The 19412-nt window shown below is 43.1% G+C and overlaps 1 protein-coding gene and 1 long non-coding RNA gene across 5 annotated transcripts in view; one reads left to right on the forward strand and one right to left on the reverse strand.

The window, feature by feature from the left end:
• Positions 1–1301: 1301 nt before the first annotated feature.
• LOC138757724 (uncharacterized) lies at positions 1302–13388 on the reverse strand. Of its 3 annotated transcripts, none has more exons than XR_011353858.1 (3): positions 12894–13388; positions 3261–3358; positions 1302–1519 (listed from the first exon to the last, which is right to left on the reverse strand). It is a non-coding gene; the product is annotated as an uncharacterized lncRNA (long non-coding RNA). The 3 variants fall into 3 exon arrangements; XR_011353857.1 differs by having other exon boundaries at positions 12770–13388; XR_011353856.1 differs by having other exon boundaries at positions 13061–13380.
• Positions 13389–13533: 145 nt separating this feature from the next.
• LOC138757721 (coiled-coil domain-containing protein 158-like) overlaps positions 13534–19412 on the forward strand; it is a 201327-nt gene continuing 195448 nt past the window's right edge. The window contains exon 1 of one of the 2 annotated variants that reach the window (XM_069925480.1): positions 13534–13750. In XM_069925480.1, the coding sequence (XP_069781581.1) occupies positions 13639–13750 (112 nt within the window). In that variant the 5' untranslated portion in view covers positions 13534–13638. The remainder of the gene's footprint in view (positions 13751–19412) is intronic. The other variant, XM_069925479.1, reaches the window with a different exon arrangement.

Raw genomic sequence — 19412 nt, forward strand, 5'->3', positions numbered from 1 at the left:
CTCAGTAGATGGAGGACTCTGCCCATAACTTTGGTGGGCAGAGATAACTGTGTTAAAATGAAGATGATGCCAAGGATACAATATCTATTTCAGTAGTTACACATTCCATTGCCCCAGGGCTTCTTTAAGATGCTTGGCAGATGTGTCAGAAAGTTCCTATGGAACAGTAAAGTGGCTAGAATCTCCATGGAAAAAAATTATTTGGGATTACAAACTGGGGTGTTTAGAATTGCCAGATTTCAAAAAAATATTACTGGGTGGCCCAAGCAAGGTTTATCATCTCTTTTTTTGAGGAAGGGGATCCCCCCTCCTGGGCACAAATTGGACTACACATGGTAAGTGAAAAGATAGCGAGAGAGTTTATATATAAATGGGACACTAAATTAATTTCAAAGAAAATGGATAACCCCGTATTAAAGCATATACTTCAGACACGGCATAGAATGAATCAATGTATTGGATTGAAGGTGGGGCTATCTCCCAAAATTGCCTTGACCCAGAACAACTTAATACCCATGACTCTGGGCAATAAGATCCTGGACACCTCGTGCCAGAAAGCGAGGGCAGTTCATGTCAATTGAGGAATAAATACGATTTGTCTAATAGAATGTTCTGCTGTCTGCAACTAAGATCTTTTTAGAGGGACAAATTAGGACCATCTATGACCCTACCCATGTGTAGTGAGATGGAGATTCTAATTCAAAGGGGGAATATGCATAAGTTTATTTCTATAACGTATTTCATTTTCAAAAGTGAGAGCCTGAAGATGGGCTTACACAGGTCGATGGAAAGGTGGGAGTCAGACTTGGGCAAACTACCCATGAGTGGTGCTGGCCATACTTGTCTCTGGACAGCATGACAGCTGTTATTAATGCCAGGTACAGGTTGGTGCAATACAATTTCCTGCATCAACTGTACTTCATGCCACAAAAATTACATAAATCTAAATCAGAAATGTGCTTTAGGTATGGTGTGGAGATTGGAACGTTTATCCATTCAACCTGGCTGTGTACAAAGATGAGATCCTTCTGGGAAGACCTGGGGGACATTGTGAAAAAAATTACAAAGGTGGATTTTCCACAAGATCCGGAATTTCTGGGGAACATTATGGACGTGTGTTTTAAACTATCCAAGTTCCGAATTCAGTTTTGAAGAATACCTTGACAATAGCCTGGAAGTGTATAGCAGTCACATGGAAGTCTGATTCCCAACTATTCCAACTACACGGTGGAATATGGAAATGCAGTTGCATTTTTTTTTCCAAAAAAGAACAACATGAACCCCAGTTGAGTGTAGTTAACATTCAGCTTTGTTGAGTTCACAGCCCTGCTTTTATTCTCAAGATGAGGGGCATAGTTAAAGCCCCCTCAGTGTTGATTGTTGCATTTGTGATCTGTGTTCCTTGATTGGCCAGTTAGGCTCCTTTAGTTGTGGCCAATTGGAGGGCAGCGCTGTGGGTCTTGTGCAGTCTGCTGGATCGTCACGTTTGTTCTTCATTCTGTGAGGCACCGTGAGGGAGCTGCGAGGGGCCGCCACAATATTAAAAAAAATGAAATGGCAGAGGCAGGTGATCATATATTTTTTTATTTTAATGACAAATATTCATGAGCTCTCTGCATATTAGAGTTGAATAAAAGAGGCAGACACAGGGGTTTAAACACCTTGCAATGGTGAAAAGCCCCGAGTTATCTTTTCATTCCATATAGTCCTCTAAAAAAGTTGTTTCAAGAGATTATAAAAGGATGCAATTGTACTTGTGGCTCAGCCAGATTTAACAGTGAACCGCTAGATCAGGTGTCTTCATCAAGTTTAAGGAAATGAGACAAGTGCTGTAGCAGGGAAACTGTAAGAGGGAGAAAAACTAGTTCTTACAGAGACTAGGGCATTGAAATTGATCATGACTGAGCTGTAGAAAGTTGGTGAATGGAAGGTCAAAGGCCAAACATACAGGATTTTGAACATTATGTTGAGAATGAGTCAAGAGTTTTTTTTCTCAGGAGCAAACAAAGAACAAAGTAGGGCTGGGATGGGCAAGAGGAATGTAGGAGGAAGAAAGATTCAAAGAAGAGTTCAAAGTTGATTGTTCTTATCTGTGCTTTATTTGTCTGCAAGGTAGACTGAAGCAAAATTAATTTGTTCCCCTCATGTTCCCAATGTTTTCCCATCCTCTGCTAAAGATGATGTGATTCCGCAAAACATTCAAAGCTAGAATAGTATAATCAATTGATTTTCAATTGTGATTGTGGTCAGCTGTGGCTCAGATGGAAATCTTGTCTCTCTGTGAGAAGGGTACAAATTCCATTCTAGAAACCTGAGCACAAAAATCTAGGCTGGTACTTCTGTGAAAGATTACTGTTTAAGTATTAAACTTAAGTCCTGCCCCCATCTTCTCTTTGGAGAACCTAAATGATTCCACGTATCAAGAAAAAATAGTATTATCCTTGATCTCACTCCCATAGAACCATAGAATAATACAGCAGAGGTCCTTTGGCCCTTCTAGTCTGTGCTGAACTATTACTATCCCAAGTCACACTGACCTGTGCACCCTGACTGTAGCCCTCCATACACCCCCAATCTATGTACTTGACCAAATTCTTCCTAAAAAATTAAAATTGAGCCCGCATTCACCACTTCAGCTGGCAGCTCATTCGACACTCTCATCACTCTTTGTGTGAAGATGTTTCCCCCAATGTTCCTTCCAAATTTTTCCCCTTTCACCTTTAACCCATGTCCTCTACTTTGTATCTCACCTTCTCTCAGAGGAAAAAGCCTACATATATTTTTTTACTCTGTCTAGATGCCTCGTAATTTTAAATACCATTATCATATCTCCCTTCATTCTTCTACACTCCAGGGTATGAAGTCCTAACCTATTTAACTGAGTTCCTGAAGTCTGGGCAACATCCTAGTAAATCTTCTCTGCACTCTTTTAATCTTATTGATATCTTCCCTGTAGTTAGGTGACCAAAATTACACACAATATTTCAAATTTGTCCTCACCAATGTCTTATACAATTTAATCAAAACATCCCAATTCTTATACTCAATACTTTGATTTATGAAGGCCAATGTTCCAAAAGCTTTCTATTCAACCCTGTCTATGTGTGATACCACTTTCAGAAAAACATGCATCTGTATTCCCAGATCCCTCTATTCTACCACACTCCTCAGTGCCCTACCATTTATTGTGCATGTCCTTTCTTGGTTGACTATTGAGTAGAAGTGTTTTGAAAGGCAAGTGTTGAAACATATCAACTCACATCTGACTGGCAACATGGATCCGTTCCAACTCGCCTATCGTAACAATAGGTCCACAGCTGGTGCCATCTCACTGGCTCTACACAAAGCCCTGGTACACCTGGAAAGCAATGATACAATCATTATGATGCTCTTTATTGATCACAGTTCGGCATTTAACACCATCATCCCCTCAAAACTGATCAGCAAACCCCAAGACCTGGGAGTCAACACCCCACTGTACAATTGTATCCTGGATTTCCTAATCTCCAGACCACAATCAGTGAGAATTGGTAAGAACAGCTCCTCCACAATCTCCATCAGTACTGAACCACCACAGGGCTGTGTTCTTAGCCCCCTTCTCTACACCTATGACAGTGTGGCTTGGTACGACATTAACACCATCTACAAATTTGCCAACAATACCACAGTGGTGGGTTGTATTAAAAAAGGCGATGAGTCAGCATACAGGAAGGCGATTGAAAGCTTGGCAGAATGGTACAGCAACAATAACCTAGCCCTCAATGTCACCAAAACCAAGGAGCTGATTGTTGACCTTCAGGAAGGGAAAACCAGAGGTGTATGATCCAGTGATCAATAGGTGATAGAGATTAAGAGGGTGAGAAAATTTAAGTTCTTGGGAGTCATTATCTCAGAGGATTTTTCCTGGACCCAACCCACTAATGTCACAGTGAAGAAAGCACATCAGTGCTTCTACCTCAGGAGTTTGCAGAGGTTTTGTATGACATCAGAAATTTCTGCAGATGTGTGGTGGAAAGTGTGCTGACCAGCTGCATTAGGGTTTGGTACGGGAACATCAATACATGTGCATAAAGTCCTCAAAAATGTAGTGGACACAGCCCAGGACATCATAGGCAAAATCCTCCCCAACATTGAGAACATCTACAGGGAATGCTGCCATTGGACAGTAGCAGCAAACATCAAGGATTCACACCACCCAGAAAACTCTCGGTTCTCACTGCTGCCATCAGGGAAGAGGTATAGGTGCCATAAGACTTGTACCATCATGTTCAGGAACAGCTACTTTCAGACTCCTCAACAACAAAATCAAACTTGAGCACTTTAGTGATTTTTAAAAATTCTCTCTGTATTGCACAGTCAGTTTGTTTATATTTTTTTATCTGTTCATTTCTTTATTTGTTGACATGTGTATATTGTGTATAGTTTGCTTTTGCATGACCAATAAATGGTAATTCTGACTTGGCCACAGGAAAAAGTTTCTCAGGGTTGTATGTGATGTCATGAATGTACTTTGAAAATAAATCTAAAATCTGAAATCAAAATGCAACACCTCATACTTGTCTGCATGAAAATCAATCTGCCATTTTTCAGCCCAATGTCCACAACATCTCCAATCTTTGTGTTATCTGCAAATTTACTGATTCAAGTTACCACATGATTATTCAGATCTTGGATATAGATCAGAGGTCCTAACAATATCCCTGAGGCATACCACTTGTCACAGGTCTCCAGTCTGAGAAGGAATCATACACTACCACTCTCTGGTTTCTCCTGTGTAGCCAATGAATCAATTTGACTACTTTCCCATGAATATCTACCATCTGAATCTTTCTGACTAAGTCTTCATGTGGGACCTTATCAAAGGCCTTACTAAATTCCATGTAGACAACCACCACAGCCTTTCCTTCATCAACTTTCCCGGTAACCTCCTCAAAAAGCTCTATCAGATTGGTTAAACACAACCTACCACGCACAAAGCCATGCTGACTACCCTGGATATCTAAATTCTTGTATACCTGATCCCTAAGAACACCTTCTAACAATTTACTAATTACTGATGTCAGGCTCGCCAGTCTATAATTTCCAGGGTTACTTTTGGAGCCTTTTTTGAACCATGGAACATGAGCTACCCTCCAATCCTATGACACACCTATGGCTCAAGATATTTTAAATGTTTCTGCCTGACCCCCTGCAATTTCTACACTCGTCTCCATCAAGGTCTGAGGGAATATCTTGACAGGCCTCGGGGATTTATCCACACTATTTGCAGCTCCTCATCTTTAATCTGAAGATGTTCCATAACCTCACTGCTTGTTTTCCTTACTTCCTTCAACCCTGTGTCCTCTACCTGAGTGAATACTGCTGCAAAAAACCCTTTTAAGATCTCCCCCATCTCTTCAGGCTCCATACATAACCGATCACTCTGATCTTCAAGGGGACCAATTTTGCTGTTAATTTATCTGTAGAAACCCTGAGGATTTTCTTTCACATTTTCTGTCAAAGCAACCTCTTGTCTTCTTTTAGCCTTCTTGATTTTTTTCTTGTCTTTTCTTGCATATTTTATACTCCTCAAGTACCCCATTTTTGCTCTGTGTTGCCTCTCTTCTTCCAAACCATATCCCCAATATCTCTCAAAAACCAAGGTTCCCTATGCATGTTAACTTTACCTTTAATCTTGACAGGAACATACAAACCCTGTACTCTTAAAATTTCGCCTTTGAAGATCTTCCACTTACCTAGCACATCCTTTTCCCTGAAAACAAATTATCCCAATCCATACATTCTAGATCCTTTCTCATTCCCTCAAAATTGGTCTCTCTCCTATTTAGAATCTCAACCCAATACAAAAATAAATGCAGATTTTTTGCTTGTAATTTTATTGTTTCTCCAGGGTTTCCTTTGCACAGATTGGTCATTTTGTAAGCCATTCTATATTTTCTTCTTTCCATCAGAAATTATATAAAGAATAAATAACATTTCCTTTTTTTAATCAAGAGGATATTTCTTAAAATTATGATGAATTTGATTGTTGTGTATCGGGTCAGATACAGCAATGAGCTCTCTGAAACCTTCTCCATTAACAATGGCGTGAAGCAAGGCTGTGTTCTCGCACCAACCCTCTTTTCAATCTTCTTCAGCATGATGCTGAACCAAGCCATGAAAGACCTCAACAATGAAGACGCTGTTTACATCCGGTCCGCACGGATGGCAGTCTCTTCAATCTGAGGCGCCTGCAAGCTCACACCAAGACACAAGAGAAACTTGTCCGTGAACTACTCTTTGCAGACGATGCCGCTTTAGTTGCCCATTCAGAGCCAGCTCTTCAGCGCTTGACGTCCTGTTTTGCGGAAACTGCCAAAATGTTTGGCCTGGAAGTCAGCCTGAAGAAAACTGAGGTCCTGAGCCAGCTCCCCACCATGACTACCAGCCCCCCCACATCTCCATCGGGCACACAAAACTCAAAACGGTCAACCAGTTTACCTATCTCGGCTGCACCATTTCATCAGATGCAAGGATCGACAACGAGATAGACAACAGACTCGCCAAGGCAAATAGCGCCTTTGGAAGACTACACAAAAGAGTCTGGAAAAACAACCAACTGAAAAACCTCACAAAGATAAGTGTATACAGAGCCGTTGTCATACCCACACTCCTGTTCGGCTCCGAATCATGGGTCCTCTACCGGCATCACCTTCGGCTCCTAGAACGCTTCCACCAGCATTGTCTCCACTCCATCCTCAACATTCATTGGAGTGCTTTCATCCCTAACGTCGAAGTACTCGAGATGGCAGAGGTCGACAGCATCGAGTCCACGCTGCTGAAGATCCAGCTGCGCTGGGTGGGTCACGTCTCCAGAATGGAGGACCATCGCCTTCCCAAGATCGTGTTATATGGCAAGCTCTCCACTGGCCACCATGACAGAGGTGCACCAAAGAAAAGGTACAAGGACTGCCTAAAGAAATCTCTTGGTGCCTGCCACATTGACCACCGCCAGTGGGCTGATCTCACCTCAAACCGTGCATCTTGGCGCTCACAGTTTGGCGGGCAGCAACCTCCTTTGAAGAAGACCGCAGAGCCCACCTCACTGACAAAAGGCAAAGGAGGAAAAACCCAACACCCAACCCCAACCAACCAATTTTCCCCTGCAACCGCTGCAACCGTGTCTGCCTGTCCCGCATCGGACTTGTCAGCCACCAACGAGCCTGCAGCTGACGTGGACATTTACCCCCTCCATAAATCTTCGTCCGCGAAGCCATGCCAAAGAAGAAATGTATCCAAAATATTGAAAATAGGGTTTTTTTTAACAACAAAGATAATACTATCTATCAAGTTTATTTCATCTGGAAATTTAAATTTTTCATCTTGAAGGACAAACATGTAGCATAAAGATTGACAATATTCTATGTGTCTTTATTTTTTTGGAGTTCTGCTTCTGATTAACCTGAGGAACCATAATTAGGGAAAGGTTTCAGTGTTGATGTATCTTTACGACTTTCATCTCCAAAATAGAAGAGAAGCAAATGTCCAAACTGACATTTTAAGATGGGAATGGATGGAATAGTTTGTTTTGAATAGAAGTTAAATGAACACTAAGTCTTAAGGGTGAAAAGAAAAAGAAAATGAGAAGTGTGTGGGAGTGGGTTGGGGTAGGGATATAAGATTTTCCAAAAGGAGGAATGGCTAATTATTCTCTGTCATGAGTATGATATTATTAGTTTTATCTCTACAAATGGCAGATTCCTGTGGTTATGTCAGCAGGTTTAGTAATTGACTATTAACCTTTCTAATTAATAACCTGTTGACACAACTTCAGGAATTGAAAACACGTGGTTCCTGAGAGGGCGAATTTCATGTTGTACTCCCAATTTCTTTAGTTAAATTAAGAATTACACCTCTATGCACTCCATTTATATTTTTTTTGTACAAAGTAATTAACAGTACAGTTGCACATAGGACATTAAGCCACACACATTTATCTCCAATATAAGGAAAGGCAAATGGCATAATTAGATCAATGCACATAGATTTAATTAATAGCTATTTAAAGTCATCGATTTTATTAATTTTTATATGAGCTCATAAAAAATGTGCAAGTTACTTAGCAATTTGGGAAACAGAGCAGCAGAGAGGAATAAATACATTGTCAGTGTTTGCAGGATATAATTACATGTAAAATTTGCTTGGAAATTCAATGAAAATGGGAGCGTAAGTGAGGAGAGATGGAGCTGTTCAAATGAGAAAGGCTCCACCTCACAAGAATAGGACCAATATCTGAGTGGATCAAAAACATATGATGGCAAATTGGGCTTTAAAAAAAAAAGTAAAAATGCAACAGCAGGATTTCAGGAATGGTAACTTACATAAAACTTGCAGAGCAATTCAATGATTTTGATAAAATCATCAGGTAAAAAGTTATAATTAAAGCTGCTTTATATGAATGCAACAGCTGTAGGACTTGTGATCATTAAATTGATGCCATCAATTTAAGATAAATAGATTTAATCCATGTTTGTTGACTGAGCAGATTGGGAAGCAAAATATTCCAGGGTTGTTTGAGTTTTACCAAGGTCAGCAAAATTGAAAAGGGGTGGCACAGTTCCAATAATTAAGTATGAGGCAGCAATAAGAAAAAAAATCAAATAACCAGGCTGTTGAATTAGTTTGTGGGTAAACAAACTGACAAAGAATGAACAAACATACTGACTGAAGTTTATAAGCCTCCTAACAGTTATATTCTTGAACAAGATTAAATTGGCATGTGTTGTGAACCAGTTTATTCAAGAAACTTGGGAAACTTTAACCGGTATACAAACTGGACAAGCCAAATTAGCTAAAGTGACTTAATAGTGAATTAAACCATGAATGTATTTGGGACAATTTCGTAGAAGACTGATCCACAAATTAGGGCCAATCAATTCTAGATCTGGCATTCATAGAATCTCAGGTACTACATAGAAGTTGGCCCTTTCAGTTACGTCTTTTAAGTCTTTAAGTCTTTGAATGCTATAATTGAATCTGCCTCAATGACAACCCTAGACATTGCATTCCAAATCCTCATCCCAAGCCATGGGAAAAACAATTCTGTCTCTTTTGATTATTTTGCCATTCACCTTCGTTCCATATTCCCTAGTTCTTGACATCTGCTTGTAGATGCCCTTTCTATACCCTTCATGATTTTTAATACCAGTCGCCTCCTGTGTTCTAGGAAAAATGATTCCAGCTTCTCAAATCACCCACATACTAAGTCATATCCAACATCACTTTGTCTGACTCATCTTCCTTCACCTGACCTCCTTTATTTCTTGACTTTCTCTCCCTTAATCTGGCACCTGCAATTCTACTGCCTCCACCACCCCATTTGTCCGTCAACCTTCACCCCTCCATGTTCACTAATCTTCTATTGGTGCCTGATCACCCCTGCTCTGCTGTCTTCATTATATGAGTGATCTTCCCTCAGCATTCTCAGTCTGGAAGGATTCCAACCCGAAATATTAACAATTCTATTTCTCTCACCAATGCTTTTTGACCTGCTGAGTTTCTAAAGCAGCTTATTTTTTGCTCCAAATTCCAGCATGTGCAGTCTCTCATGAATTCAGCCTTACGCATTTAGTAATTCTCATCTTTTCTATTTTTTTTATTTAAGATTTTCAACATCTTCAGCATCTTGAGATTCATGTACTGGTTCCACAATTTATTTGGTGAGGGTGAATCTGCAGGATTGGAAGGATTTGGATTCAGCATCAGTGAAGGAATTGTAATAACTTTCCCATCAGGATGTTGTAAACTCATTAAATTGTTTTCAGGTTCATATCCTCCTATGCTTTGTTTCAATAGTGGCGTTTTCATGTCCGGCAGGGTTTACCAAAGAGATATTCGTGAGGTTTTGCTGCAGTAGATGGTACACTCTACAAGGTGGCAAATTGAATGGTGAACCAATCAATTGGGCTACTTTGTCCTGGATATTGTCCATCTTCATGTATTGTGGGAGCTGAACTCTTCCAAACAAGTTAAGAATGTCCTACCTTGCTCCTGACTTATGCCATGTAGATGATAGAAAGGGTTTGGGGAGTTAAAAAGTGAATTACTCAATGCAGTATAACCACCTGCTGCTATCTCTACTCTTGTCAACATAATACTTGTGCAGCTGGCCAGTAATGATTCTATAAATAGTAACCATCCTCCATTCTCACAGTGGTGCATAACTTAAGCAACATTAATATCATTGAATGCTAGACTCTCTTTTGATGGATTGGTCTGCATCCAAGATCTGCAATCTTTGACTTATTCAACAGGTGCTAGGTTCATGCTCACCAAAGAACTGTTAAGCTCTGAGTGAAATCAGCAAGTCTCTTCTTGTGGGACAAGCTCCATTAAAGTGGGAGTGAAAACAGATCGAAAACTGGGCCTTTATAGGACTTTGAAGTTACAAAGTGTGAACGGCATAGACTGAGGTGAAAGGGGAAGGAAATACGAATGGAGATGTAAAAATAGTGAAACAATATGTGTAATGGTAATCAGAATGGATAGAAAGAACAGAAGGCGTAACAGTTATAGTGCATCAACGAATAACCCGAAAACTACAAGATTAGGAAAAATGTAAATTCAATATTCCTTCTCAAAAATATGTAAACAGACCAAATAAAATCACAGAGCTAATTTATGCGAATCCAAGAGCTACCCATGTGCCATCCCATTAGGCAGCTCCTGCCCAATCTGTGGCTACTTCAGAACCCACACATCCAGAATGCAAACCAGATACCTTCAATCCTGAGGACTTGTCCTAAAGAAGATATCATAAACACAAGCAGAAGACAGATAACTTTAAATCTCGTCTTGTGTAAAGGAAGTTGAATTAATAAACTTAAAGAAACCTCCATGAAATAGGAATGATATGAAAGAACTTTAAATTTAGTTTGAGACTGGCATAATTTATATCCAAACCTAAATAAAGGGAATTACAGTGGAACCCCATAATAAGGTGATAGTTTGTGAAAAAAGCGGGGTTGCACTAAATTGGGGTTTCAATAAATCATTGTAGTTACAGTTGAAATTAAAATACAAATTAATTTTTAGTAAACCAACCATCCCCACTCCTCATGCCAGCCCCAAGTCCCCGCTGTTCGCAGCAGTCCCAAGTACCTGTACTCGTTTCTGGCAGCAGCCCGACGCCCGAGTCCAATGATTCAAACATTATATCCGGATTTGCGTTAAATCGGGGTTCCACTGTACATGGGTATGAGTGTCAAGATTGGTAAACTTGAGAAGAACTGAAGATAGCAGGAAACACCACTTTCAAGTTCAAATGTGGATGACCAAATGGGTGAAGGATAATATTTTATTGAAAGAAGGAGGTTAAGTTTTTTTTCCCTCAGAGAACCAAAGACTGGAGGATAAAAGAGGCAACTAAATACAACAAAGATTAATAAATGGGCATAAAACAGAATGGGAATTGCAAGAAGTATGAAAACAAATTGCAAGAGCATGGAAAGAAAGAAGAAAATGTAAACAAGAGTCTGTTAGTTGGAGAGAGAGAATAATAACTGGGTAAATATTTTGTATCAGCCTTTGGAGTAGAAGACATTCTGTCATTGGACACTTCTTTCCTATATATATGTGTACTTATTCTATACAAATATAGAGGAAAAGAAGTGTCCAATGACAATGAAGAAATTAAAGCATTGGTAAATTAAAGTTGGTAAAACAAAAGTGTTAGAAAAATTAGAGACCAAAAGCTGATAACTCCCCTGGATCTCATGCCTCACATCCATTTATTACAAGGAAAATAAGTTGTAAGAATGAAAAACAGAGGAAAAAAAAGTTAGAAGGAAGCAGGTGATTCACTTTGTGGCACGGTAGTGAATCTGGCGCTGTCTGAAGGGAGTTTGTACATTCTCCCCATGTATGTGTGAGTTTCCTCTGGGTGCTTGTTTCTTCTCACCCTTCAAAATATATGATGGTTATGTTTATTGGGGTACTTGGGTGGCATGGGCTCATGGGCCAGAAAGGCCTGTTAAATTTACAATGCTGTGTGGCTACAAAAAAGAATGATTGTGAATGGGTGAATACCAAGATATCTTGTAGAATCGTGTTAACAAGGAGTGAATGTTAAAGGCTTGTTAAGCAGCAGAAGCCTGAGGAAATTTGGCACATCACTAGCATACCTCAATGAATCTGCAGGTGCACCACTGAAACCATCTTATCAGGGTGCATCATTCCATAGAAAGAGAACAGGTCACAAGAAAGTGCAAAGGCATGTGAACATGACTCAGCCATTACATTCCACCACCCCCCCCCCCCCCCTCCCACACACACACACACAAACTCCATCTACAACTCCCACTGGCATGGTAAAGCAGGCAACATATTTAAAGGCCACACTCTCTTCTGCCCCCTCCCATCAGGAAGACTCATAAATATGAGATCCCGCACTGTTAGATTGAAGGGCAATCTCATTCCCACCATTATCAGAATCCTGAATGAACCTCAATATAGTAAAAAAATGTTGCATCTCTCTGTAATTCTGCACATTTATGCTGTGCCTTACATGTTGGACTATGAAGCATCTCGCTGGATTGCTCTTTTTTAAAAAAACTATCAGTGACAATAAACTTGAAGCTAAACTTAATTTGTATGGAGAAGGTGAGGAGGGCATATAGGAATATTTGCAAAAGTTAACATACAAAAGGAGTAATCCTGATGATTTGTCCAATCCACAGTCATCTTCAAACCCCAAGCTCCCACCTGTTCAAGGAGGCGTGACTTTTTATACCTGCAATTCTCTATCCCCAAATGAATTCGATTGTTTAGTTGCTGAGTAAGTTCTTGCCTTAAATTGATTTTCGAATAAGAAGGGAATCAAGGATATGGGAATTACAGATAGCAATTGGATTCACCTTTGGACCTAATAGAGAGATGGACAAGGTTTAAGATCGATTTTAACTCATTGAACACTCGAGGGGTCGTAAGGCCTCTTAAATTCTTAAGCAAAACCTCAGAACGTTGTACTACAGCAATTGCTGATAACCCGCCCCGTCGGTGATGCCCTCAAACTATTCCTCGCCTTATGGTGTCCACAGTGGCAAGTCACCGGGTCACGCAGCAACGCCTTGCAGAAAGCGAGCGCCACGGGTAGGACAAAGCGGTGCCCTGCTTGAAGGAGCCGGCGGCGAGTGGCCCGAGAATCGTCACAGACCCATTGTGACCTCACAAACCCCATTGTGACCCCATCCGAACGGCAGGGGCGATCACTTGGACGCGGAGCCGCCAGCGAGCGTGGCGTCGGCGTTGTCAGGCGCTGCTTCTTTCCTCCGCACCCGCTGGTCGTCCGGACGCCGCCTGGGTGAATGAACCGCGCGCCGCCGGAGCTCCTCATTCACCCGAGGAAGCGAAAGAAAAGCCTCCGGCGGTAACCAAGGCAACCGCTGGCGGCGGGACGCTGGATCGAGCTCCCTGCGCGCAGGGACTGGATTAGGATCGCTCTATTTTTGTTTAAGATTTGGGATTTTTTTCGGGCAACTTTTTGAAAAAAACAATGTTTAACGTTTATATTTAGTGTGAATGTTTACTTTTGTAAAAATATCGTTGGCCTACAAAGGTTTTTTAAGGAAATAGCGTCGGCCGGAGTTGAGAGCCTTAAAAATGTCCACCGTTTTGGAAAGTGGAGCGAAGAGAGCGGCGACCAGCTGGAACTCCGGCCAAGGGGAGCCACTCGCTGGAATCCCGGCGTTCCAGGTCTCGCAGGCTGCCGAGAGTGAGTGAGCGAGCGAGCGAGCGCCTCTGGAGGCCAACTTGAGTCTTGCACGTTGCTGTTTGCGCGGTGTCAACCAACCCGTACACGCCGAGGGGACCACGGCACGGCGGCAGGTAGAAAGGAGCGGTCAGCGTCCCACCATTGAGCAAGATTTAATCAAGGTCTACTTGAAACGTTGCCTGACGTTTGCTCGGGCGCCTGCTCATCTGTTGATGAAGGGCTCAAGCCTGAAACGTTGGTTATGTATCTTGAAGTACAGAGGTTGAGGTAAAAAAACCACAATGCTAGAGAAACTCAAACGGGGTACTTTATATAGCCCGAAACATTGGTGTTTGACCTGCTGAGTTTCTCTGGTATTGTGTTTTTACTCAAAATGTTAACTGATTATTTCCACTTGTTATGTCTCTTGATTTACTTGGGAAGCTTCATAAATAACTGCGAGATTTCATTAACAGAAAAGACTTTACTTACTGGTGTGTTCCAACATCCAAGGAAACTGTTCACACACTGTCAGAAACATATACATATGCCACACAGTGGTGTGCTACAGTTACTACAGTGAGAAGGGTGTATTCTTATACGGTTACAAAATAGTTCACATTATCCTAACTTTACAATGCCTCTCCTCAAGATAGAGAAAATTTAGTGTTCTTTATCACTTTCCAGTGCAACTTAAGTAATTGAACTTGTTCCATAGCTTATTTACACCACATTTTAAATAGTCCTCATCGATGGCGAAGCAACATACTGCCGCCAGTGCGATATCGATGAGGACTATTTAAAATGTGGTGTAAATATCGGCTCTTGAATATGCACATGCTGCCCTCTGAAGAGTTCTGGCAATGTTTGAGCATGTTTGTTAAAATGCTGGCATCCTCCTTGTGTGTCAGCCAGTCTTCTTCTGGTTTCATCCTGGTCTTCTGGAGGGTGTATTTTGCTTGGCAGAGGTGTTTTGTATCTCCTGCCATTTAGAAGTTCTGCCGGGGACTTAATGTCAGCCCTTAAAGGTGTTCCTTGTAATAATAGAAGAGCTAGCTAGGTATGGGTCTTCTTTTGGTTCGTGACACCTAACTTGTGTGCGTTTCACAGTTTGCTCTTGTTTTTCAATTAACCCATGACCTTTGCATGGTGATGATGTAGTGATAACAAACCCATACTTTGCAGCTAGTGTTCTGAATTCTTGTGATGTGGACTGTGTTCCATTGACATATTATTTGCTCGAGTATTCCTTGATCAGCAAGGAGTGCTCATTTCTGAGGTGATAGTTGATGCTCTCAGTAAACACAACACTGTCTCCCTGAAGTACCTTGAACGGGCCTGCGTACAGGCACTGTAGGGGTGTTCCTTGCTGACTTCTTACGAAAACATAGTGGGTGGACTGCATGGCTGGGTGGAAGGCCATGCAGAGGCGGTGGCGGGGGGCATTCACCCATTTGCACCCTCAACCTCTGGAGGACGTCTAAGGTTGTGGGCTGAGGTGGGGGGGTTCAAATGGAGGTCCCCAGGAATGGTGAGTGGGAAACTGTACACCATCTCTCCGGATAAGGCTGGCAGGTCCTTCCTCAGTGCCATGCTAATGCCTAGGAGTACCCATGAGAGCTCATCCACCCAATTCGGGCCATGCAGCCTGGTTTTCAAGGCAGCCTTCAGGTGGCAGTGGAAATGCTCGACCAGGCCATTTGCTTGGGGTGGTAGGCCATGGTGTGGTGTACTTGACTGCCACAGAATTTAGTGAGGTTGGACCAGAGTAAGGAGGTGAACTGTGCCACTCAGTCCGAGGTGATGTGGGTTGGGACTCCGAAGTGTGCAACCTAGGTGGATAAGAAGGTTCTGGCACACGTCTCCACATCGCATGCAGGCATAGGTATTGCCTCTGGCCAGTGGGTAAAACGGTCAGTCGTTGTGAACAAGTACAGTACTGGCTCATGGGAAGTGGGCTGAAAATGTCTACATGGATATGCTTGAACTGGCGTTGCACTGGCTTGAACGTCTGGAGTGGGGCTTTTGTACCTTGGTGTGCTGGCACTACAAACAGTTTCTGGCCCACAGGGTCACGTCTCGGCGAAGCCCATGCCACACGAACCTGTTGGACCTTATGGAGGGGAGGGAAAGGCTGTTGTCAAAAACCCACTGTCACCAGTTCATGGGTAGGATAGGTCTGGGAAAACCTGTGGAGACATTGCACAGCAGGAGCGGGCCTCCTGGTGAGGGGAAAAAGATCGCAAACCTTCAGGATGGTGATGGCCGTCCCATAGGCCTGGACATCCGTGTCTTCCGTCTGGTCTTTGGCGAGCTGGGTGATGTCGAACCCTCCTGAGGTTGCGGTGATTGTGGGTCTGGACAGCACGTCAGCCACCATTTTGAACATGCCTGCAATGTAGTGAATGCCCGTGGTATACTCCAAGATGTAGGAGAGATGCCACTGTTCCCTCACCGACCATGGGTCCGAGACCTTACTGAGTGTGTAGGTTATAGGTTTGTGTAGGTGGTGAAAACCCTTCCCTTTAGCATGTACCGGAAATGCCGTATCACCAGGTACAAGGCCAACAGTTCGTGGTTCAAAGCGCTGTATTTGAGCTCTGGCATTCAAAGGTGCTTATTGAAGAAAGCGAGGGAGCACCAGTGCTCTTCGACCCATTGCTCCAGCACTGCGCCCACTGCTTTGTCTGACGCATCTGTTATAAGAGCCAGAGGGAGGTAGAGTCTGGGTGCACCAGCACTGTGGCCCTTGCCAGTGTTATTGTCATGGTGTGGAAGGATTCTGTCACATCCATCGTCCACCGGACTGTCTTGTCGCTAAGTTTGATGAGACCGAATAGGTCCTATATGAGGGTTGGTTGCTCCCGGTAGGAAGTGATGGTAGAAGTTAACCATCCCCAGGAACTCCTGCAGGCTTTTGGTCGTGCTTGGCTTGGGGAAGTTTTGGATGCCTTACCTTGTCGGGCAATGGCGTGGCTCTCTCGGAGGTGATCTGGTGCCCCAAGAAGTCTATTGTCTCTAAGCTGAAATGGCACTTGGCCGGGTTCACCATGAACCCAAACTGCTGTAATCTGTCGAACAGGAGGGTCAGATATGTCCTGTGACTGCTGGCTTTGGGGCTGGCAATGAGGATGTCATCTAAGTAGACGAAGGTGAAATTAAGGTCCCTGTCGACCACATCCATTAGTCATCTGAAGGGCATCTGCAGGGACTCAAAAAGGCCGAAGGATCTGATGATTGCCATTTTCAGAACGTCACTGGGGTGTACCGTATCTGATGGTATCCTTTGAGGTCCACCTTGGAAAAGATTTGACAGCCTTGTAGAATCATGGTGAAGTCATGGCGAACTCTGCCTTGGCTTGCAGGAGGCGCTGGGCCCGTGCATGCACTGGGGGTCCAGCGGTCTTTTTGTGGCGCTCCACACTATGTGGCAGTTTAGAGTCATGAAAGTTTGGGGCAGATCAGGCTGGGTACCTGGCCAGTAGGCGGGCGTTCTCATCCCCATCTAGGGCATGGATCCCGAATGGCAAGAAGGAATGTTGCCACGGGGTGAGGAGGAAAGACTGGAATGTGGTAACATTCACTAGCTGGCATCTCCAGCATGTCCCACCAGCAGTTCGTGTGCCCATAGGGTCTGCTCTGAGTAGTGCCTGTCCCATGACCATGATTGTGCACTCCCACTGGAAGACTGTGTCTATGATGTAAATGGTGACCAGGTGGGTTCCGTAGCTTGGGATGGAGAATTCATTGGCTGCTTGCAGGGGTTGTGTCTGGCCTCAAAATACATTGGCAGGACGAGGCTGATTTCTGCACCCATTGTTCTCTGAGTTAGAGTAGGCCTTTCAGAGCATCAACTGCCAAGGTCACTATTGGCGGCCGGCTTGCCGGTATCCCGTTGCCGTCTTAGGTTTGATAGTGGAGTATGAGCACAGTGGGGAGCACCACCGGGTGTTCTGGCCCCATCGGCATTGGTAGAAACAGTATTCACCATGCTTCTCTGTGTACCCGTTGCGTTGCTGCAGTGCCGCGGCTACTTTTGGGGTTTCTGGCGGGCTTGTTGTGATGGCGGCGCTGATGGCATAGACGGGCTGCATGTGGAGGGAGCTCTGCTGTGGGGTGCGGAAGAGCCTATCTGCATTCTTGGCTACCAGGTGCGGGGCGCTGAAATCCATGTCTAAAATTGCTGAGGAAGCTTGGAGAGGAACAGGGCCTTGAAGAGGAAACAATCTGTATGCCCATCCGCTAGGGTCTCCATCTCATGCATGATTTTGAAGGGATTCCTGTTGCCCAGGCCCTGGATGTTTAAGATCCAAACGGCGCCCCTGTGCTGGCTGAGTTCTAGGAAATTGAGGAAGAACCGCCAGAACTGCTCGTACTTGCGCTCCATTGTCAGGTTCTCCATGAAGGAGCTTACTTTGACAGCAGTGATGGTGTCTAGCGTGCTGACGACGTGCCAGAACTTGGTGTCCTCTAAGGTGATTCCCCTGATGTGGAACTGGGACTCTGCCAGTTGCAGCTAGTTCCTGGACAGGTTTGCCCAGAAGGGTGGTAAATGCACGCCCGCCACGTTGGTCACACCCATTGCGATTGTAGTAGTGGATTCTTGCACTCTGATGTGTAAGATATGGGTTCCAAGACATTGGAACCGTCAGGGTCACCACTGTGGCGACTGCTGTGGCAGCACTATGAAATGAAGAGACGTCCACACAGTATGAGGGTGAACCAAAAACTATTATTTGAATTTGCCACGTTACCCTGTGGGGGACACCCACTTCCAGTTGTGTATGCATTGGCTTCCAGAAGTTATGTCAGCACATCGCTGCGTTACTCTTCCGCCAGAGGTGTGCCACACTGATGCGGGGGGGGGGGGGGGGGGGTTCCCTTAGCTCACATGGGGTCAACAACTGGTTTCTTCTCGGTAGTGGAGGAGGGCCTCTGCCATCTTGGGATAGCCAACTGTTGCGGCGATTCAGTCCATCCACCCACACAGTCGCTTGGCCCGCTACAGTAGCGCCTTTTTAAAATTTATATTTGGGCCCCTATATAATCCAAATATGGTTTGCCACATTTTTATAAATTCGTCATATTTGTTCTTCAGATAATACGATTTTTTTTTCCATAGGTGTACAACTGTTCATCTCAGTGTTTCAACATGTTATCTGTAGAGATAACAATTACTTGGATTTCCAAGTAATTGCAATACATTTATTAGCCACTGCTAAGGTTATTTTGAATTTAGTTAGTTTGTTACATATTTCAATAAAATTGCCCAAAAGATAAAGCTCTGGGTCATCTGCAAAGACCACCTCTGTTATCCTTTTTAGTATTTCAGTAATATCCTGCCAGAAAGATCTCAGCTTCACACATGACCACCTAGCATGTTCAAATCTTCCTATCTCTATTCCACATATTTCTGATTTTTGATTTATATAATTTCTATGGTATGAGATATAATTGGTGTTTTTATAAAAAAAAATATTGTACTATCCCATACATTGCATTTATAATTGATGTCATGCTCTTCCAAACACCAATCAGACCAACATCTTTCCATTATTGTAACTCCTAAATCCAGCTTCTATCTCTCTCAATCTCTGTAAATCTGGTTTTTCTTTTTCATTTTAGAGAGCAAAGTACATCTTAGATATAAATTTAGGTGTGTTCCACAGCCAAATCATTTGTT

Source organism: Narcine bancroftii, chromosome 3 (genome assembly GCF_036971445.1).
Source record: "Narcine bancroftii isolate sNarBan1 chromosome 3, sNarBan1.hap1, whole genome shotgun sequence".
NCBI lineage: Eukaryota > Metazoa > Chordata > Chondrichthyes > Torpediniformes > Narcinidae > Narcine > Narcine bancroftii.